Source organism: Lolium perenne, chromosome 3 (genome assembly GCF_019359855.2).
Source record: "Lolium perenne isolate Kyuss_39 chromosome 3, Kyuss_2.0, whole genome shotgun sequence".
Taxonomy (NCBI): domain Eukaryota; kingdom Viridiplantae; phylum Streptophyta; class Magnoliopsida; order Poales; family Poaceae; genus Lolium; species Lolium perenne.
This window is the reverse complement of record NC_067246.2, coordinates 20,545,971-20,565,554: the sequence shown is the minus strand read 5'-3', so window position 1 is coordinate 20,565,554 and position 19,584 is coordinate 20,545,971. Positions and strand designations below refer to the sequence as shown.

Below are 19,584 nucleotides of genomic sequence, written 5' to 3'. Positions count from 1 at the left end.
GCTCCGGTCGCCCCCTCCGACCACCGGAAACAGCATCGAGGCCAAGCCCAGCCCGTGCGGACCCAGATGGGGCCCCAGATCTGGGCCAGGCGGGCGCCAGCCCGAGCCACCATGCACCCCGCGACCAAGGAGTCGCGCCGCCGTCCGCAACCCACCCGCCGCCGCGCCGCCCCGGAAGACGAGCTGCAGCCAAAACGACATGCGACCGGGACGCACCGCCGCTGTCGAGGGAACCCCGCGTCCCCTCCGCACGCGCGGTAGGGGCACTTCCGCCGCCGCCGGCACCGCACGGGGCTTAGCCCGGCGGCCTACGCCGACAGCGGCAGCAGGGGAGGCGAAGGAGGGGGTCGGGGAGGAGAAGGACTAGGTGGCCCCACTGTCGCCCGCGGGGAGCGACAGCGAGGGCCGAGGCGTCGGCGTCGGGGGAGGGGAGGAAGGCCGCGGGCGGCGACGGCGCGGAGGCGAAACCCTAGGAGGCGCGGGGGCGGAAGTCCACCAACGAAGCGACGCAGCTTTCGTTGGCCAAGATGTCTCAAGAATCCAAGATGTTGATGGCCGACATGAAGAAGATGGACCCGTTGGCGCGGGCGTGGCATGAGATGTACCGCGAGAGCATCGGCCAAGAGGTGCCGGCGGGCGTGCCCTGACCCCGTTCATCTAATCAGTTGGCTTGGAAGCCGAAGTTCCTTTTTGCAGCCGGAAACGACGATTCGGCAGCCGTATGTTGGCCCAAAATTCATATTTGAAAACCTATTCGAATTTGGTGGCTTGCCTCAAACTTTAAATCCGTAAGCTTCTTCGAATTCCGATGCTTTTGATTGAGTTCTCAATTCAAATTATTTATTGGGGCTGTTTTATTGGACGCGCCGGTGTGGGAGCAGCTCCCCAGATGGAGGATGTTGTGCTGGCGATCCTACCGGCTATATGGGACGCGACGGTGGAGATGCTTTTAGGAAACGAAGGTGGTGGTTTTTGTGTAAACTCGGTAGGACTCGGTGGTTTCCACTTGCCACATAGACCTGAGAGATGATCCAACCGTCGGAAACCGGTTTAAGACGTGTAATTGGTCAAATTGGCAGACTCACCTAGTAGCGTAAAAATGATATTGATGTGAGTAAAAAATATAAAAATGGTTATTACTCGTGACAAGACGGAGACATGTAGTACGGAGTAATATTTTTTTGTCATGTTCTCTCTTCCATGGCAAGAAGGTTTCCCGTCCGGCCGGTGAGGTACAGTCTAGCCCATCGCTTCCCGTTCCCGTTCCCGCGCCGACGAGAAGGCTGCCACTCATACTGCTCACTTGGCTGCCTGCCTGGCTTTCCTTCCTCCCGACGCGTCCATCGATCCCGTCCGCGGCGCCGCTCACGCCACACCAACCCACTCCCACTGACGCCTCGGCCCACTCTCCGCGCAGCCCCACTTGTCATCTCTCCCCTTTCTTCGTCCTCGCGGCGCGTGCCGAGGTGGAGCGTAGCTAGCCGAGCTCAAGCTGCCGTTGCGTGCCACCTACTACAACATCCTCCGCTTTCTTGCTCCCGGACCCAGGCACGCGCGGGTCGCCGAAACCAAGAAGCAGAGCAGTGGCCGACTGGCGAGTGGCGAGTGGAGGATGGGCGGCGGCAGCCTGGCCATCGTGGAGAAGAAGCCGCCGCCGCCGCTCAACGCCGGGGGGTGCGCGGGCGGGGTGCTCTTCCACCTGCTCGACTGGCACCGCCGCCTCGCCCGCAAGCGCCGCCTCTTCTCCCCGCGCCGCCTCCTCCCCTCCGCCGCCCGCTCCTCCACCCGCCGGCTCCTCCCGGCCCCGCCGCCTTCCCCCGCCCCGCCACCCCCGCCTCCTCGCCCCGCGCTGGGAATGGCCGCCGGTCCCGGCGTCGTCGCAAGGCTCATGGGCCTCGAGTCCTGGCCCGCCGACGCCGCCCTCACCACCGCCGCGCCGCCCAGGCCGCAGAAGCAGCGCAAGGTGGACGCGGCGCCGCCACCGCCGGCGGCGGTGCAAGAAGACGCCGTGTCGTCGGTGGTGGTGATGCTGCCGCCGAGCCGGCGCCCAACCGCGCCGGCCCACTCCCACGCGCGGAGCCACCACAGCGCCGACCTGCCGGCGCGGAGCCCCCGCCTCGTGCACGCCAGGCTGCTGGACCGCGCGGGACCCTCCAGGGGCAGGCACGCGCTCGCGTACGCCTGCTCCTCGCCGCAGCACCGCGGCCACGCCGGCGGCACGCTCCAGGACTTCCTCTCCCGGTCCGACAGCCTGGCCGCTCCCCCGGCGGACGCGGAACGGGTCGGTTCTTCCCGGTGGCAGCGGATGCAGCACTCCGTTGACACCGCCATGGGCGGCGATGCTGGTGCTGGCTTGGTGATGGGTGGTACTGATACGATTGTGGTGCCAAGAACTGATTTTGGTGATGCAGACACTTCTGGTGTGGATGCAGTGCGCAAGGATTGTAGATCAGGAACTGCAGGAATGAGCAGCTGTGCCCGGGTCAGACCGAGCAGTGCCGGCGCCGGCGCAAGGGCTGGAGAACAGAGGCTGTTGCGCAAGCGGGGAACCTTCTCTAGGCCGGATGTTCCGAGGAGTGCTGGATCCAGGAACTTGGCTAGTTCAACGCGTTCGATTGGCAATGCTCCTGACCTCGCACCTGGTGGTGGTAGCTGTAGGAGGGCAGCACGCAATTCCGGTCCAAGCAGGGAGCCGGTGAGTTCGATCACTCCCCAAAGAAGCACTCGCAGACACGGGATCGATCGTAGCGGGCTGGCGTCCACGAGCAGGAATGCAAGCACGGCGTCTGGGCCGAGAAGAGGATCACGCAAGAAAATCGACCATGGTACGAGATTCAGTAGTAACAGGGATGACCGTAATGCAGCTACATTTGCCTCTAGCTCATCCCTGAGACCGGCGTCCAGGGCTTCGTCATTCGGCCAAGTTTCAGAGAAGAGAGGGTTCCGAAGCACGCAATCTGGTAACGCTTGTTCAAGAATGCCAGTAGTGGATCCCAAATGTTTGGAAGCTGAACATCGTGTTGCAGGCGTTACATCTGAGAAAGAGGAGTTTAGCAGGCTGCTGAAAGCGAAAATCGATGAGCTTGGCCTGTCTGATAAGGTTGCACCAAGTGATGCTCATTCGGCAAACTTGACCGTGTCGTTGCTCCAGGAGCTCATCGCTGCCCTTACTGATGATGCAAACACCTCGGCCTCTCAATGCAGTAACTATTCCGATTCATCTGCTCCTCTAAATAATGCTGACACAAACGCTTCAGCCTCTCAATGCAGTAACTATTCAGATTCATCAGCTCCTCTGAATAATGCTGACACTGTATGCAATTCCAATGATCAATCGCCTGGATTTCACAAGTGTTATCAGGTCAGTTTGGATGTTTCCCTGTTACATCATTGTGCCATCTTTTTTAAAAGTCTTATCTTCACTTCAGAAATATTTATTTGATTAATGATGAAAATACTGCTTTGATATTTGCCTTTCACTTTCCTGTTTGTTTGCTATACATATGCTGAAATTCCACTGCTAATACATAACACTTTGTCTAATGGTATAGACTGCAAAGGAAGCATTTGCATGAATCCATGACTGGTACATTTTGTGAATTTGTAAAAAATTGTTATTGGACGTTGCAAGCCTCTAATGAAGTAATGTTGTACTCGACCTGACATAATTTTACTGTGGTCACACTGTTGTTTCTTGCTGGCTATTGAAATTTTGAAACATTCTTCTGTTCTAGTTCCAGGGTGACCAAGAGACTGATTTTACGGGCACGAATGATGAACCCAATCAGCCAAGTCCAACATCAGTCCTCGAAGCATGCTTCTCAAATGATGCTTCCTCCTTAGGCAGTCCAGTTGAAAAGAATGGTAAACATCTTTTTATCACCTTGAATGTTGAGCTAGAATGGAAGTATACTTGGTAGCTAGTAATCCCAGCAAAACTTAAGTTTGTAGCTGTCTATAAAGCTGGGTTGAATGACTTAATTCTTCAAAAATTGTCGAGCTAGAAATATATTTTCCCTTAATTAATTTTATGGCCAGATGCTGAAATAAAGTAAACAAACGTGTTTATAAAACCTCAAATGAATACCTATGTTTTGCACAAAATGCATCTGGCCACAAAATTAATTACTTTAGTGCATATCTTGACGCTGTATTGTGGATCGAAGATCATGATCACAATGAGTAGCAAAAGCAATAAATAATCTACATGTATCAGTAATATTTGAACTATTATCAGACTGTGCTGTTACAATAGTTAACTTTGCTCGGCTTAAATTTTTTCTTTTCCAGAGAGGAGCTTAAAACAGTTCTTAGTTGCAGATCAAACTGGATTAGTAGATTTTTGCGTGCGTGCTGAAGTTGATTATAATTATAACCTATTGTTTATTTTGCTTGCAGAAGATAAAGAATTTTTTGTTTCAATGGAGAACAAGATGGAAGACCTCTTCAATTTGGACTCTGACATGGTGGATTTGGCCATGTCCATTCACACAACAAAGACTGATGCTCATGGCTGTGAAGAAATACCACATGTTCAGAGTTTTGCGGCGCACGACTTTAACTTCTTAGAAGGGAGGCTCCACATCATTGGAGAGGCTATTGCAAACGCCGAACTGCTTCTGGACAGTAGCCTCTTCTGCGGCACACCATCAACTCTGTCACTCAACTCTTTCATCGTCGAAATGCTGGAAACTGTCGAGGGTTGCTTCTGCGACGGATCGGAGAGCCTAGGTTTCGAGGAAGAGAACAAGTACCAGCGCACCAACTTCCTGTTCGACTGCATCGTCGAGTCGCTGGATTCAAGGTTCCGCAACTTCGGCAAATGTGGGTACAAGGCGTGGCTGAGGCTCCCTCTCACTCTGAACAAGGACCTGCTGAAGAGGGACGTATCCGAGGAGATCAGCAGCTGGATGGACACCGGCGAGGTTCCTCCGAACCGAGCCGCCGAGAAAGAGCTGGACCAAGTGGCTGCTGCCAGCCGGGACGCATGCCAGGTGGAAGCGTTCAACATCAGCGTGGCGATCGAGAACGACATACTCGAGGCCCTTGTCGGTGAGTTTGCATCTGACCAATGCTGAAGGGGATCTTTCTGGTTGACGTGATCACGTATAAGTAACACTCTGCAGATATGTACCATATTTCTCCGCAAGGAAAATTTGTACAGTCATGTAAGATCGAAACGGCCTCAGGTTATTTTCACTTTTTTTGTACTCTCTAACTGAAACGTGCTCCTACTAAAAGTGTATGCACCGTCCTCACTCTCCCGGGCATTTCTTCCCTTCCACTGAATAATGTTAAGAACTTGAAGTTTCTTTGTTCTAGAGTTGTAGACTGGAGTTCCTTTCTTACCAATTCCTGTCTGAATCACTGTAAAATTACTGCATGTTACCAACAGTCTACACCTTTGCGTGTTGATGGAAGAATGGCATCGTGTGCTGCACCTTTTGCTGGATCTATCATGAAGCAAAGGCTTGGCGTACTGCCGTTGGATTGTCCAGTTGATAATCCATCTGAAAATTGTTAATGTATCTCTTTATCTCAAAACGCTTTAACCTTTCTGGCATCATGCCGTTGTGATCTGCGAGCGGAGCTCCTCAGCTCCCACTGAGCAAAGCTGGGATTTTTATTGCTGCATTTCCTGGACTTGCTTTTGTCTCAAGCAGCACAAAACCTGGGAAGGAAACAGGCAAGCATCAGAGAACAAATTGTGCCGGTTCTCGAAGCAGAGCATTGTTTCTGGTATCCGGAAAAGGCATTCCTCGATAGACTTAATCTACACGGAGAGATAAGGCCCCGTGCCTTGAAATGCTCTTATCACAATATATATTGTGGGAATATTATTATGAACTTTTCCATGATTTGCGGCCAGAAACACTATTTCCCATGATTTGCTCTGTATCTGCTACCATATTCTGTGGTGTTGCCGCTCCTTTGGGTTTTGAAATAAACAGCCCAATTCGAATGGATGCAATGGTATGTGCCGTGACACAAAGATTCTAGTACCAAGCCCGAACGCGAAAGTCATTGATCAACAACCTTGACGAAGTGGGTAAATTCAGACAAAGAGTGATAATATGACAGAAGAGAGGTGAGAGCAGCAGCAGGTGCGCGAGGACACAAGCAAGGACCAGCTGAGAACAATTTCTGGAAGCAGAGCATTCTCTATACAGTACTTGAATTACACGAGAGATGTTATCCTTATGATCTTATCACGTTATATTATGATGAACTTTTCCGTGTTTTGCTCTCTGTCTCCCGTTCCTTGGGATTTTGAAGTGAACTGCTGAATTGGAATGGGGACTCTACGAGATGTGCCGTGACCGACAGAAAAGATGGAGCCATGCCAGAATTTGAACTCGAAAAACATTACTCGTAACGATCAAACAACACTTTGACGAGGTGGGTAAATTCAGACAATAGTCACAACATGGCATTACTGAACAACAATGCTGCGGGAGGAAAGGATGAACACACGTTTGAACCGAACTGCAGCTAAGATAGCTAGCGACAATTCTACTACCGAGCAAGCACCAAGACGGCAAGACGAGAAGCGAAATGCAGAGTCCGTGGATCCGGCCTGCGCGCGTAGGCGAGCTGTGAAGACTAGATGAGGAGGCGCTGCGTCTCCTGCATCCTCATCTCCTGGTAGAAGCGCTCGATGAAGCGCTCCGCGCGGCTGTCCACCTCCTCGTCCTCGCCGTACTCTTCCTCCTCCTCGTCGCACACGTACACTTCATCGTCGTCGCGCTCGCCGTACGCGGCGCGCGGCGGGTCGGGCCGGAGCGGCGGCAGGCCGTCGAGCACGGCGACGTCGAGCGCGTCGCCGCCGGCGCAGCAGAAGAGGGACGCGAGGACGGCCCTGGCCCTGCCGCCTCTTGTTCGGTGCTGCTTCGCGCTGCGCCAGGCGGAGAGGCCCGGCGGGCGCGGGAGGAGCAGCGGGGATCCGGACGGGGAGAACTGGTACTCGCCGACGTACGCGTAGCTGTAGTGTCGCAGCCTGCGGGCGGCGGCGGCGCGGCGGCGCTTGAAGAGGAGCAGGGTCCGCGCGGCCCTGGCTTTGGAGATGGGCGTGAGCGGGAGCGTGGTGAGGATGGCCATGGCCCTGCCGAGGATGGGCCGCCCGGTGGAGGTGGAAGAGGACCTCGGCATGGTGGCGGCGCCGGCCGGGGTCTTCTTGGTTTGGTTTCCCTCTCTTTCTCACATTCAAATGTGGTGGAGTGACTGACCGGTGGTTGCTGGCTGTGGGTGGGGTGGGGTGGCGGAGGGAGCGGGTGGTTTTATGGTGGCGTGGTGGCTGCCCGTTCAGAATTTTGGTTCAGATCGTGCGTACAGGAAAGTTGCGTCGTCGTCGTCGTCTTAAAGCGCCTTTACGGTTTACGATCAGGACGGTATGTTTTTTCTTAGGCGGTTTCAATGATCTGCCCGTATATACGGTATTGTTGTACGTATGTACGGCGGGAGACTGTGGCAGATTACGCGCGGCTGGTTGGGCAACGGCGACGCGAGTGGAGGGCACACACGCCGGGCTCCAATGGAGCGGTCTGGTGCAGGTGGTGGAGTCGTGGGGTCGTAGCTGGAAAGCGTCCGTCCCTCGCCGCCGACTCCAGGCCGGTCGGTGGTCTGAGCTGGCCGCCCGGCCGACCATTTTCAAACCCAGCTAGCCGTTGGCGCCTCTCGAACCCCACCCATGCCGCCAACGTCACGTCTCCTCTACCCAGTTTGTTCACTCCACGCTGTCACTGCCCTACCTGGCCTGACCGGACGGACTGACGCCTTTATTTCAGATCGCAGCACGCACGTACGTACCCGCATGTTCGTCGTCGCCGGTTTGGTTTGGTCGCTCGATCCGCATTCACTTCCGGTCCATGCGGTGGCTCGCCCCGTCCCGTCCCGTCCCGTCCGTCCGTGGAGATCGGTCCAAATATCATTGCCGGTCAAGTACAACGAATTTTCATACTCCTACTACATGAGCACCGCCACTCGATTTACAAACACTATTGTAAAACAGTCGCCACCTCAACCATACCATACCGTGCACGCTGAACGCATCGGTGTCACTAGCTGTCAATTGCAGGAGAAATACGGTGAAGCACTCAGGTGCCATGCACCCTGATATTTAAAAATATCGGAAGATTCGATTCAAATGTTTTTAAAAAAAAGTTGAAATAATTCACACCCGTCTATGTCACCTTGATAGTTATTACTCATGCAAATTTTCAAGAAATAATACAACCATATTTTTGTCTTGGAGTTTCTCGGCTGAACCATAACCATGGGAGCAGCCACTAGATTTTCATCGACATGCGCACCTGCAAGTTGTCAATTCTGCGGATTTTGGCCCGATTTTTGTTAAAGTTTAAAATGGTTTTATATTTTTCTAAACAAACAAGCGGAATTACATGAACACCTGCACGTCGTCAATTCCGGAGAATAACTTCTTCGTGGGAGATGTGTCGGTTTGGAAATAAACCCTTGTTAATAAATGTTACCACGATTGTGTAAAATCACTTCCACTATACATGTGACAGTCTACAGAGTTAAAGACAAAGATCGTAATCACATCGGGTTAAGGACTTTCCTGATAAATATATAGCACAATGGCGGGATTTGAGAAAACTGGAGCGTAATAAAGAATTTGATTTTTTTTTAGAAGAACATGATAATGAACATGAGTGAACTGAAACGTTGGATAACCAAAAGTGGCACTTGTTAGATATTTGTATCTACATTTTACATATGTTGTTGTTGTATGTTGCAAAATGACATGGTAAAAAGGTTCCACGAAATGAGGATATTCTTGTTGGTTATACTTAAAAAGATCCTCATCTCGATTTTTTTTGTTGCCGTCCTCAACTTAGTAAAAGAAACCTAACAATATTATCACTCAAATCGCTCGTTGTGCATAGAAAAATTAGAAATATGAAACCTTTTCTAGTTACCATGAGTTAACAACTCCCCAAACGTGAGGAAAATAACTTGTCGAAGAACCGTTTACTAAAGAGGAACATTTTTTAACACCTAAATATAATCATACAAACATATTTGAGTATTGCAAAATGACCATGCCCGCTTGGCTTCCTTGTCTCAGTAATTTATACATTACCATCTCACTAAACTATAAATATTTCTTCCATTTAGCGTATATCATTAACCGCTAAAATTCTAACTTCAAGTAACATCATTTATTACATAATAATGTTTTGTGTAATTTAATTTAATTTTTTCTTTGTACAAATAAATTTTTAGTGATTAGATACAAATAAAAGTGTTGAGAGTGCATTTGCTACCCGCATGGGTAGCTACACACCCATGCATTATACCAATATGCAAGCCATATTAACTTGTTTTAGCACGGTTTCCTAGTAGAACGTGGAATTCTAGTGTACAAAAGTGGTTTCCGAATTTTGATATGAATATTTTTTGATCAAAGTCAACTCACAAACATATTTTGCGTTAACTTTTTGAATACTAACTTGACTTAGACAAAAAAAAGTTCAAATCAAAAATCGGAAACCACTTTTGTACACTAGAATTTCACGTTCTACTAGGAAACCGAGCTAAAAGAAGTTAATATGGCTTGCATATTGGTATAATGCATGGGTGTGTAGCTACCCATGCGGGTAGCAGGCTTCATCCCTAAAAGTGTTATTGTACAACTACATTTATTTGTAAAAGCTTATGCTATTTTTTGAATATTGGTTTCAACCATAGTGCTTAAAAAGATTATATCTAAATATAGACAGTCCATACAAATGCGAGAATGTAATATTCATCCAGAAAATGATTTAGGCCAACCTAGATATGCAATGATGTGTTTATATGTTTGTGTATCGTCTTAGATTCTTAGTATCTAGATGGTTCTAAAATGTACGAATCCAAGATACACGAACTTACAATATCTTCTATGGAAGGATTGCCTAGACTATTTGTAGCTGGAAGAAAATTCTAAACTTTTTGATTCAACAAGTTGTTTATATATGACTCCGTCTTTATTCCTTACTACTTTAATCAATTTAAGCACTACATATTCTAGTGTTCAAATGTCCCGCCTTCTCCAATTTCGTGTTTTTGTTCTCATGAGAATCGATTTATGTACGTGATTTATCTACATATCTTATAAAGCAAAACTCTACCAACATGTATTAATTAATGTACTAATGATATCACATCTTTGCATGCATGCCATGCACAACACCAATTGTTTTAGCCATCCAATTTTTCATGTCATCTCCATCAACATCCACTAATGAGAACCCATTCGTATACGCAAGCTATCCACATCAGCATTGTCTTATCCAATTGTCCACATCCTTATTTTTTAGCAGCTGAAGTCACAACAATTTTCACATCAATTAAATATAGCCTCTCCACTGCCACGACAAATTCAATCTTACATATTTTTGTACATCACTTTTTGTTTCCTCTTATACCCTTTCGTGTACATAAGAGTATTCAAGAATTTCCCCTTGCAAACGTGCTGAATATCCTTATGGTTTATAACTTGTTTAATTCTTGTGGCAATGTCTTTTTTTCCTTATATGGAGTTTGAATCATCACACACATGTGCTTTACCTGGATATGTCCTTTAAATATAACTTCTATTTATTATAAAGCTATATAGTTTCGTATATGTCTTTTTTAGGGCATCTCCAAAGGAGCGAGCGACCGTTTGCGTCCGCTAGACCGAAATTGCGTTGGGCCCTGCTCCAGCGGGGTGACGCAAAGTGATCGACCCGTCCGCAACGATGCAAACGCGGCGCAAATATGAGGCAGGTTTGCATGTCCGCGGACACTGCGCGTTCGCGTCGAGTGTCCTCTTTTTCTTACCCGGTCCCGCATGTTAGGGACAACAAAATTGACCGTTTCAATTTGCTTTTTCGACATGAAAGATGTGGAGCGAGGATTTGGTGTGCTCCAAGCTCCGTGGCAATTGTCCGTCACGCATGCATGAGGTGATGACATGTTGCGTGATCATGATCGTTGAGAAGGACCGTCCTGATGGCCGCAATGAGCACCAATAGAAATTCCAAGGTGAGCTGGCTAGAAGGAGTATCTGCATATGAATGTAGAAGTCACCGACGAGATCGTGTGTAGACGTCTACAGACGGATCTGATTGAGCATCAGTGAGCATCGCTGACCATGAAGATAATGCCTAGAGAAATACTATCTTATTTTCATGTAGACTTTAATTTTTTTGGATGTATTAACTAAGACTTCTTTGAACCTGTTTATTTTATTGTTTTAAAATATTCCAATTCATACAGACGTGCAAATGCATCGGACCGTTGAAAAAAAAAACATCTGAAATCCGTCGTTCCATTGGAGATGCTCTCAGATTGTAGCAGGCACGTACCAACCCGCAGATTCTTCGTCGCCGGTTTGGTTTGGTCGTTCGATCCGCATTCACTGCCGGTCCATGCGTGTCGTTCGCCCCCGTCCGTCCGTGGATATCGATCCAAATATCATTACCGGTGAAATACAACGAATTTTCATACTCCTACATGAGCACCGCCACTCGATTTACAAATACTATTGTAAAACTGTCACTACCTCAACCATACCGTACACGCTGCGGGGTGTCACTGGGCAGTCCATTGCAGCGCAGTATTTGTTACTCCCTCCTTCCGATTTTAAAAAAAACATCATGGGCTTAATTTAAAGTTTGACTAAAATAAGTTAAAACCACTGCGCTCATTATAGATCGGAGGGAGCAAAACAGTTGACCCAACATAGAGCACGTCTGTGTGCAAGTTACAAGCTACTCCAAGACCATCTCCACCCTCCATCCTCGGCCTGTATGGGTCCGGATGCGGCGGTCCATCGACACGAAACAGGCCACAGTTCGGATGTGGCTGGCCGCAGCCTCAATGGTAAGAGCATCTCTAGCAAAGCCCGAAAAAACGGAAACTGAAAAGCGCGAGTTCGGTTCATCGAAAACGCAAGTTCTGTCGAATTTCGCAGTGCCGCAGAATAGAACCCGTAAAACGAAACTGAAAACTGGAATTCGAATTGGCGCGGGTAAGTTTAAGGCGATGATCATAGTTCATACTCCCTCCGTCCGGTTCACAAGGCAAAGTTCCAAAAAATATTTGTCCTAAAATACCTCACCTCCTAGGCACATTTGTATTTAATGTGGGAGTAAAACTGATTCATTATTGCATGCAAAAGACTCCTCCTTTCGTATCCCACCAATTAAAGGGTAGAAAATAAAGTTCTTTTTAATTTCCCAATTAATTGCAGCGCCGATGTTAACGTTTTTACGTGGAAATTTAGAGCCAATGAGAATTCACCTTGAGCCAAGATATTTGAAAACTTTGCCTTGCGAACTAGGACGGAGGGAGTACATGAAATAGATGCGTCAATTGCGCATCGATACATACATACTACGGGGAATTGACATTATACTAGTACACCGGCAACCTAACCTAGCTAAAATGAGAAAAATGTGGCCTACTAGCTATGGCGCGCGCGGCGGTGCCGGTGCTGGCGGAGATCGTCGGTGGCGTGAAGTCTTCACGCCTCGTCCCTGTCAAGCTCGACTATTTCGAGCTTGACCTTGCGGACGCGGGCCTCCCGGCGGGCCGCCTCGTACTCCCGTACCTGGAAGACGGCGTCGACTTCTTCACGGCGGAAGCGGGCCCTTTCCTCCCCCTCGCTGATGGCGAATGTCTGCGCCATCACCGCCTCCTCCTCGTCGCTACCGTGGACGTAGTCCTTGGCCGAGAAGGTTGGAGAGCGCGCGGGGACGAGTTCGTCCTCCTCGACGCTCGGCGCCACGGGCAGCCGCGGAGCGCGGCTGGACTGCCCGGAAGAGGAGCTCTCAGCCTGGTTGCCGTAGCGGGCGAGCTTCCCTGGGGGCGTGAGCCCCCAGTTGGTCCACCGGCGAGCGCTACGCTTGCGCGCGCCCTCGCTGCGGTTCCACTTCCGCCGCTCCGCCTCGCTACGGAAGAAGGGCGGACGCGGCGGCGAATCGCCGCCGCCCAAACCTGCGGCTCGGCTGGCAGCACCTCCACGGGAGGCCATCGCGCGGCGGGGGGTGGGTGATTGGTGGCTGTTCCGGCGTGGATTGCTCGACGGAGCGGGGGTCTGGCGGCGGCGGAGGGAGAGGAGACGACGGAGGGGAGTAGGGTTTGCGAACCGAACTCCCCTCCGTGATCCCTTTTAATAGGGGCCGTCCGGGGAGTTATTCGGGCCCCCTGAACTTCCAATTCGGGCCGGCCCACTTTTTCGGGGGCTGATCTGCGCCAGTTTCGGCCCAAACCCGTAAATCCGCCGGAAAAGTTCGGTTCCGGCGGGATTTACGGGCTCTGTTAGAGAACCTGCCAAAAAAAAGTCCACGATTTAAAATAAAACTTAATTTGCATGAGGGGCTAGTTTTACAACTAAAGCTGCCAGCGGTTGAGGTGGTGGCCGCCTGTTGCGCCAGTTGGATGGCCTCCTCGAGGGCAATCCACTCGGCCCGCTCCTCTGCACCGGAGTCGAGGATGGCGCTACAGATGGCCACCTCTAACGTGAGGTCGGCCTCCATCGGATCATATTCGTCGTTGTTCTCACCCTCCGGTGGGTCTTTGATGGCACCCGCCTGGTAGTACGTGACATAGGCATCCCCAATGGGCCTGCCAAAGATAGTACCCAGGGTTTACTGAAGGCCCACTACTCGAAGAATAAGAAGATTCGGAAGCCCAAGATATTGTTAAGGAAAGATAGAGTTGTAATAGGAAGCATTATTTGTAATCTTGCAGGATAAGTTAGAAACCTTCCCGGACTCTATAACTTGTAACAAATACGAATCCCTCGGCTCTACCTCCTATATAAGGGGGAGTCGAGGGACGAAGAAAGCATCGAATCATTGTCTCTCAAACCCTAGTCTTCATAATCTCGAGTACTTTTCGGCTGAAACCTTCGAGATCTACTTGCCCTCTACTTCCAATTAAACCCTAGTCTACAACCCGTAGGCATTGACAAGTTAATCCCTTGTCAATTGGCGCCGTCTGTGGGAACTAGAGGCGTCAAGGATCTGATCTCGATGGCACGTTCAAGATCGTCGACTTCATCAACAGCAAGCAACACGATGGATCGAGGTAAACAGATCGCAACTGGTCATGTCGATTTTGTTCCTCACCCGCCCTCCCGTTTGGATGCATATGCGTATCTGGAAGAGCCTATGGAGATGACGTTCTGAAGATTTTACTTTCGCGTCGAGAAAGAGGGATCGTATCGTGTCAAAATTCCGATCTCGTCGGGATTGTCGGCGGTCGATTCCGATTTTTCAAACTCTACATCGTCAACCGAATCAGGAGAGGAAGAAACTTCGTCGTCACGCTTCATCAGCACTAGGGCAAGAGAAAAGCTCGCCAAGATCTTCAGCGACATGTCGCTCGAGTCATCCGCGGACTCCTATATAAGCGATGACTCAAGCAGTGTCGACAGTTTCAACTTCATCCACAAATCCACTACAGTGGGCAAGGTCTTCGCCAATCTTCATGATGGTGTCACCAAACCCAGCATAGATCTGAATACAAAGTATCATCAGATTTATGTCATCGGAGAGCCAAGCCGTGACCAAGAGGAAACATCTGAGGCTTTCGACGATTTGGGAAATCCATACGTCGATCCCTCTGATTTGCGACGAGGCCTAGGCAACAAATATATCGGGTCACAGCCGCGAGATAGAGTTCAACTTCCGCAAGCAGCATGGGATAGAGCCGCAAGAGCCATGGATGGCTCAGAACCAATGGCCACCACAGCTACGCCAGAAGAGTTACAAGCATATCAATATAGGCTCGCACGAGCTGCAAGGGAATTAGAAAAACAGACAGCCGCTTTAAACAGAAGAAGGGAGGCAGCCTCTGCATCAAGTAGGCGAAGGGCAGAGCTGAGTCGACAATCTAGAACTTCGGGTGATAGCCACAGGGAAGCTCGGAACAGAGCAAGATCAAGGTTACAAAACGTACCTGAAGGAGAAAGAGAGCACTTGGTTCAAAACCTCGACATGTCTTTCATGTCGATAGACACGAGAGGGAACATCATCCCCAAGACACCAGAAGCTGGGTATATGGCGACACAAGCTTTCATCCTTGCATCCAGACCACCCCCAGGAGATCCAAGGGAGGCATTGTACAACATGGCAATGGCAGGAGTTGGAGCCATGGGAACGGCGTTTGTATCAACACCTCCCGAAGGAACAGCAAGGCAAAATAGTCCACGACCTGCGGCAGCAACAGCAGCAGTTCCCGAAGAACCAAGTGGAGCAAGAGACACGGCATCACAAACAAGGGTCGACAGAGCGCGACAAAGTAGAAGGGAACAACGGCATTCCCCAGAATTAAACGACGAGGATATGTGCGGTCTGCCATGCTTCACGAGGAGAGTCCGAAAAACTCGAGTCCCTTCGGGATTCAAGTTGCCTGATAACTTCAAGAAATTCGACGGCCTTCAAGATCCAGAGGATTGGCTGGTTGATTACCTCGAGACGGTGAAGCTCACAGGAGGGACCAGAGCAACAGCTATGCAAAGCATCCAGGTGCATTTGAGTGGTGCCGCGCGGTCTTGGATAAAGAAACTTCCTCCAGGATCTATCGACAGCTGGGATAGCTTCGAGGACGTGTTCGTCAAGAACTTCCGGTCCACATGTAAAAACCTGCGTCATTAGAGGAACTGAGGGCGTGCCGGCAAAAGCCAGACGAGCCAATGAGAAAGTATATCCAAAGGTGGAATATCATCAAAAACTCGGCAGAGAATATATCTGACGAGAGAGCAATAGATGCGTTTGTCGCAGGAATCAGGCGAGGAGACTTTGTCGAGGATCTGGGGAGAACCAATCCAAATACAGTATCGGCGTTAATGGAGATAGCAAATAGATGGGCAGACGGAGAAGATGCTGTTCACAACAAACGGCATAGGTCACCAGAGGAAGACCGCGGTCGAAATTATCAACCAAGGCGACGATTTCCTCGACAGTACTCGAGCTATGATGCTCCAGGACAAATCTCGGCTGGCTTCCGAGCAAGCGCCGGAGGAAACAACATAGATGATTACCAGAGAAGCAATGAGCAACAAGGCGACAATAGAGATGACTCTCGAAACAATAGGCAAAATAGCGGGCCAAGGTTCCAGAGGCCTTTCGTATCTCCCGAAGAGATGATGAACGGGCCGTGTCAGATGCATTTTTTCCTCGGTAGCAACAGAAAAAGACAGTCAGGACATCTGCAGAAGGATTGTCGAAATTTCCAGGCAATGCTAAGGTGGGCAGGGCATGCTAATGCTCAGGCAGCACAGAGAAATCCTCGAGAACCCAGGAGTGAGATTCACTTGCCACTGATGTCTACGCTCCCCTCCTTTTCCTGTAGACAGTGTTGGGCCTCCAAGAGCAGAGGTTTGTAGGACAGCAGCAAGTTTTCCCTTAAGTGGATCACCCAAGGTTTATCGATCTCAGGGAGGAAGAGGTCAAAGATATCCCTCTCATGCAACCCTGCAACCACAAAGCAAGAAGTCTCTTGTGTCCCCAACACACCTAATAGGTGCACTAGTTCGGCGAAGAGATAGTGAAATACAGGTGGTATAAATAAGTAGTAGCAACGGCACCAGAAAAGTGCTTTGCCCAGGACAGTAAACAAGCAGTAGTAACGCAGCAGTAGTAACGCAGTAAAACAGAAACAAACAATGATAGCGATATTTAGGAACAAGGCCTAGGGATCATACTTTCACTAGTGGACACTCTCAACTTTGATCACATAACAGAATAGATAAATGCATACTCTACACTCTTGTTGGATGATGAACACCATTGCGTAGGATTACACGAACCCTCAATGCCGGAGTTAACAAGCTCCACAATTCAATGTTCATATTTAAATAACCTTAGAGTGCATGAAAGATCAACACGACTAAACCAAGTACTAACATAGCATGCACACTGTCACCTTCACACTATGTAGGAGGAATAGATCACATCAATACCATCATAGCAATAGTTAACTTCATAATCTACAAGAGATCATAATCATAGCCTACGCCAAGTACTAACACGGATGCACACACTGTCACCATTACACCGTGCAGGAGGAATAAAACTACCTTAATAACATCACTAGAGTAGCACATAGAATAGTAGTGATACAAAACTCATATGAATCTCAATCATGTAAAGCAGCTCATGAGATTATTGTATTGAGGTACATGGGAGAGAGATGAACCACATATCTACAGCGGAGCCCTCAGCCTCGGGGTGGATTACTCCCTCCTCATCATGGAGGCAGCGATGGCGGTGAAGATGGCGGTGAAGACGGCGGTGGAGATGGCTCCGGGGGCAATTCCCCGTCCCGACAGTGGTCTTAGGAACAGAGAGTTCTGTCCCCCGAATTGGACTTTCGCGATGGCGGCGGCTCTGGATGGTTTTCTCTGTTTTCGTCGAACTCCCCGATGTTTTTAGGTCCAGGGGCTTTATATAGGCGAAGAGGCGGCGTCAGGAGGTCGAAGGGGCGACCACACTATAGGGGGGCGCGGGCCCCCCCTTGGCCGCGCCGGCCTAGGGTTTGGTGGGCCTGTGCCCCCTCTCTGGCGGTTCTCGGGTGTTCTGGATGCTTCCGGGCAAAATAGGAACCTGGGCGTTGATTTCGTCCGATTCCGAGAATATTTCTTTACTAGGATTTCTGAAACCAAAAACAGAAAACAAAGAATCGGCACTTCGGCATCTTGTTAATAGGTTAGTTCCAGAAAATGCACGAATATGACATAAAGTGTGCATAAAACATGTAGATATCATCAATAATGTGGCATGGAACATAAGAAATTATCGATACGTCGGAGACGTATCAGCATCCCCAAGCTTAGTTTCTGCTCGTCCCGAGCAGGTAAACGATAACAAAGATAATTTCTGGAGTGACATGCCATCATAAACTTGATCATACTATTGTAAGCATATGTAATGAATGCAGCGATCAAAACAATGTAAATGACATGAGTAAACAAATGAATCGTATAGCAAAGACTTTTCATGAATAGTACTTCAAGACAAGCATCAATAAGTCTTGCATAAGAGTTAACTCATAAAGCAATAATTCATAGTAGAGGTATTGAAGCAACACAAAGGAAGATGAAGTTTCAGTGGTTGCTTTCAACTTGTAACATGTATATCTCATGGGTAGTTGTCAATGCAAAGTAATATAACAAATGCAATATGCAAGTATGTAGAAATCAATGCACAGTTCACACAAGTGTTTGCTTCTTGAGATGGAGAGAAATAGGTGAACTGACTCAACATAAAAGTAAAAGAATGGTCCTTCAAAGAGGAAAAGCATCGATTGCTATATTTGTGCTAGAGCTTTGATTTTGAAAACAAGAAACAATTTTGTCAACGGTAGTAATAAAGCATATGTATCATGTAAATTATATCTTACAAGTTGCAAGCCTCATGCATAGTATACTAATAGTGCCCGCACCTTGTCCTAATTAGCTTGGACTACCGGGATCATCGCAATGCACATGTTTTAACCAAGTGTCACAAAGGGGTACCTCTATGCCGCCTGTACAAAGGTCTAAGGAGAAAGCTCGCATCGGATTTCTCGCTATTGATTATTCTCAACTTAGACATCCATACCGGGACAACATAGACAACAGATAATGGACTCCTCTTTTATGCATAAGCATGTAACAACAATTAATTTTCTCATATGAGATTGAGGATATTGTCCAAAACTGAAACTTCCACCATGGATCATGGCTTTAGTTAGCGGCCCAATGTTCTTCTCTAACAATATGCATGCTTCAACCATAAGGTGGTAGATCTCCCTTACTTCAGACAAGACGAACATGCATAGCAACTCACATGATATTCAACAAAGAGTAGTTGATGGCGTCCCCAAAAACAGCAGAAAACAGCAGAAAACAGCAACTGCCACTTCGGCATCTTGTTAATAGGTTAGTTCCAGAAAATGCATGAATATGACATAAAGTGTGCATAAAACATGTAGATATCATCAATAATGTGGCATGGAACATAAGAAATTATCGATACGTCGGAGACGTATCAGCCACCTCCTCCCGCGATTACGGACGAAAATCGCCATCAGCTCAGAATAGCGGCAGCACCTGCACCACCGCCTTATGTTGATCCTAACTCTAACGGAGCGGTCTCGATGATTCAGAAAGGAAGGCCATCCAATAGAGCTCGGAAAGTAATCTCGCGACAGGTGTTCATGGCAGAAAAAATGCCTCCACCAACAGTCGAGTATCTTAATTGATCAGGGCAAGACATTGGCTTCACCATAGCGGATCATCCACAGCAAGTTCCTCGACCAGGGCAGTCAGCACTCATACTACCGGCAGTCATCGCAGGGTTCGACGTATCTCGCGTGTTTATAGATGGTGGCAGCAGCTTAAACCTTATGTATGCAGATACATTAAGAAAGATGAACATATCCCTGGCACACCTGAAACCAACAGACACGAGATTCCACGGTATCACACCGGAGAAGCCAAGTTATCCGCTGGGGAAGATTAATCTCGACGTTCAGTTTGGGACCCGAGAAAATTACAGAATCGAGAAGTTGGAGTTTGAAGTCGTAGATTTCCCATCACAGTAC

General features: G+C 48.9%; 2 protein-coding genes across 3 annotated transcripts; one reads left to right on the top strand and one right to left on the bottom strand.

Moving 5' to 3' along the window:
• Positions 1-1,275: 1,275 nt before the first annotated feature.
• Positions 1,276-5,352, top strand: LOC127341054 (uncharacterized). 2 transcript variants are annotated; one of them, XM_051366820.2, is made up of 3 exons: positions 1,276-3,361; positions 3,741-3,864; positions 4,399-5,352. In XM_051366820.2, exons 1-3 carry the CDS (start codon positions 1,613-1,615, stop codon positions 5,076-5,078), a joined length of 2,553 nt encoding a protein of 850 aa, XP_051222780.1. In that variant the 5' UTR covers positions 1,276-1,612; the 3' UTR covers positions 5,079-5,352. The 2 variants fall into 2 exon arrangements, with proteins under 2 accessions (XP_051222780.1, XP_051222779.1); XM_051366819.2 differs by having other exon boundaries at positions 3,735-3,864.
• A 997-nt stretch (positions 5,353-6,349) lies between these two features.
• Positions 6,350-7,271, bottom strand: LOC127341055 (uncharacterized). The gene has a single exon (XM_051366821.2). The coding sequence runs from the start codon at positions 7,147-7,149 to the stop codon at positions 6,604-6,606; it is 546 nt and encodes a 181-aa protein (XP_051222781.1). The 5' UTR covers positions 7,150-7,271; the 3' UTR covers positions 6,350-6,603.
• Positions 7,272-19,584: the final 12,313 nt, after the last annotated feature.

Bases quoted from the DNA above. Each gene is read 5' to 3' on its own strand.
- LOC127341055 (XM_051366821.2), bottom strand. From the start codon at position 7,149: ATGCCGAGGTCCTCTTCCACCTCCACCGGGCGGCCCATCCTCGGCAGG.
- LOC127341054 (XM_051366819.2), top strand. From the start codon at position 1,613: ATGGGCGGCGGCAGCCTGGCCATCGTGGAGAAGAAGCCGCCGCCGCCG. The intron at 3,362-3,734 runs GTCAGTTTGGAT...CTTCTGTTCTAG, and splicing joins GATTTCACAAGTGTTATCAG to TTCCAGGGTGACCAAGAGAC. The intron at 3,865-4,398 runs GTAAACATCTTT...TTTTGCTTGCAG, and splicing joins CAGTCCAGTTGAAAAGAATG to AAGATAAAGAATTTTTTGTT.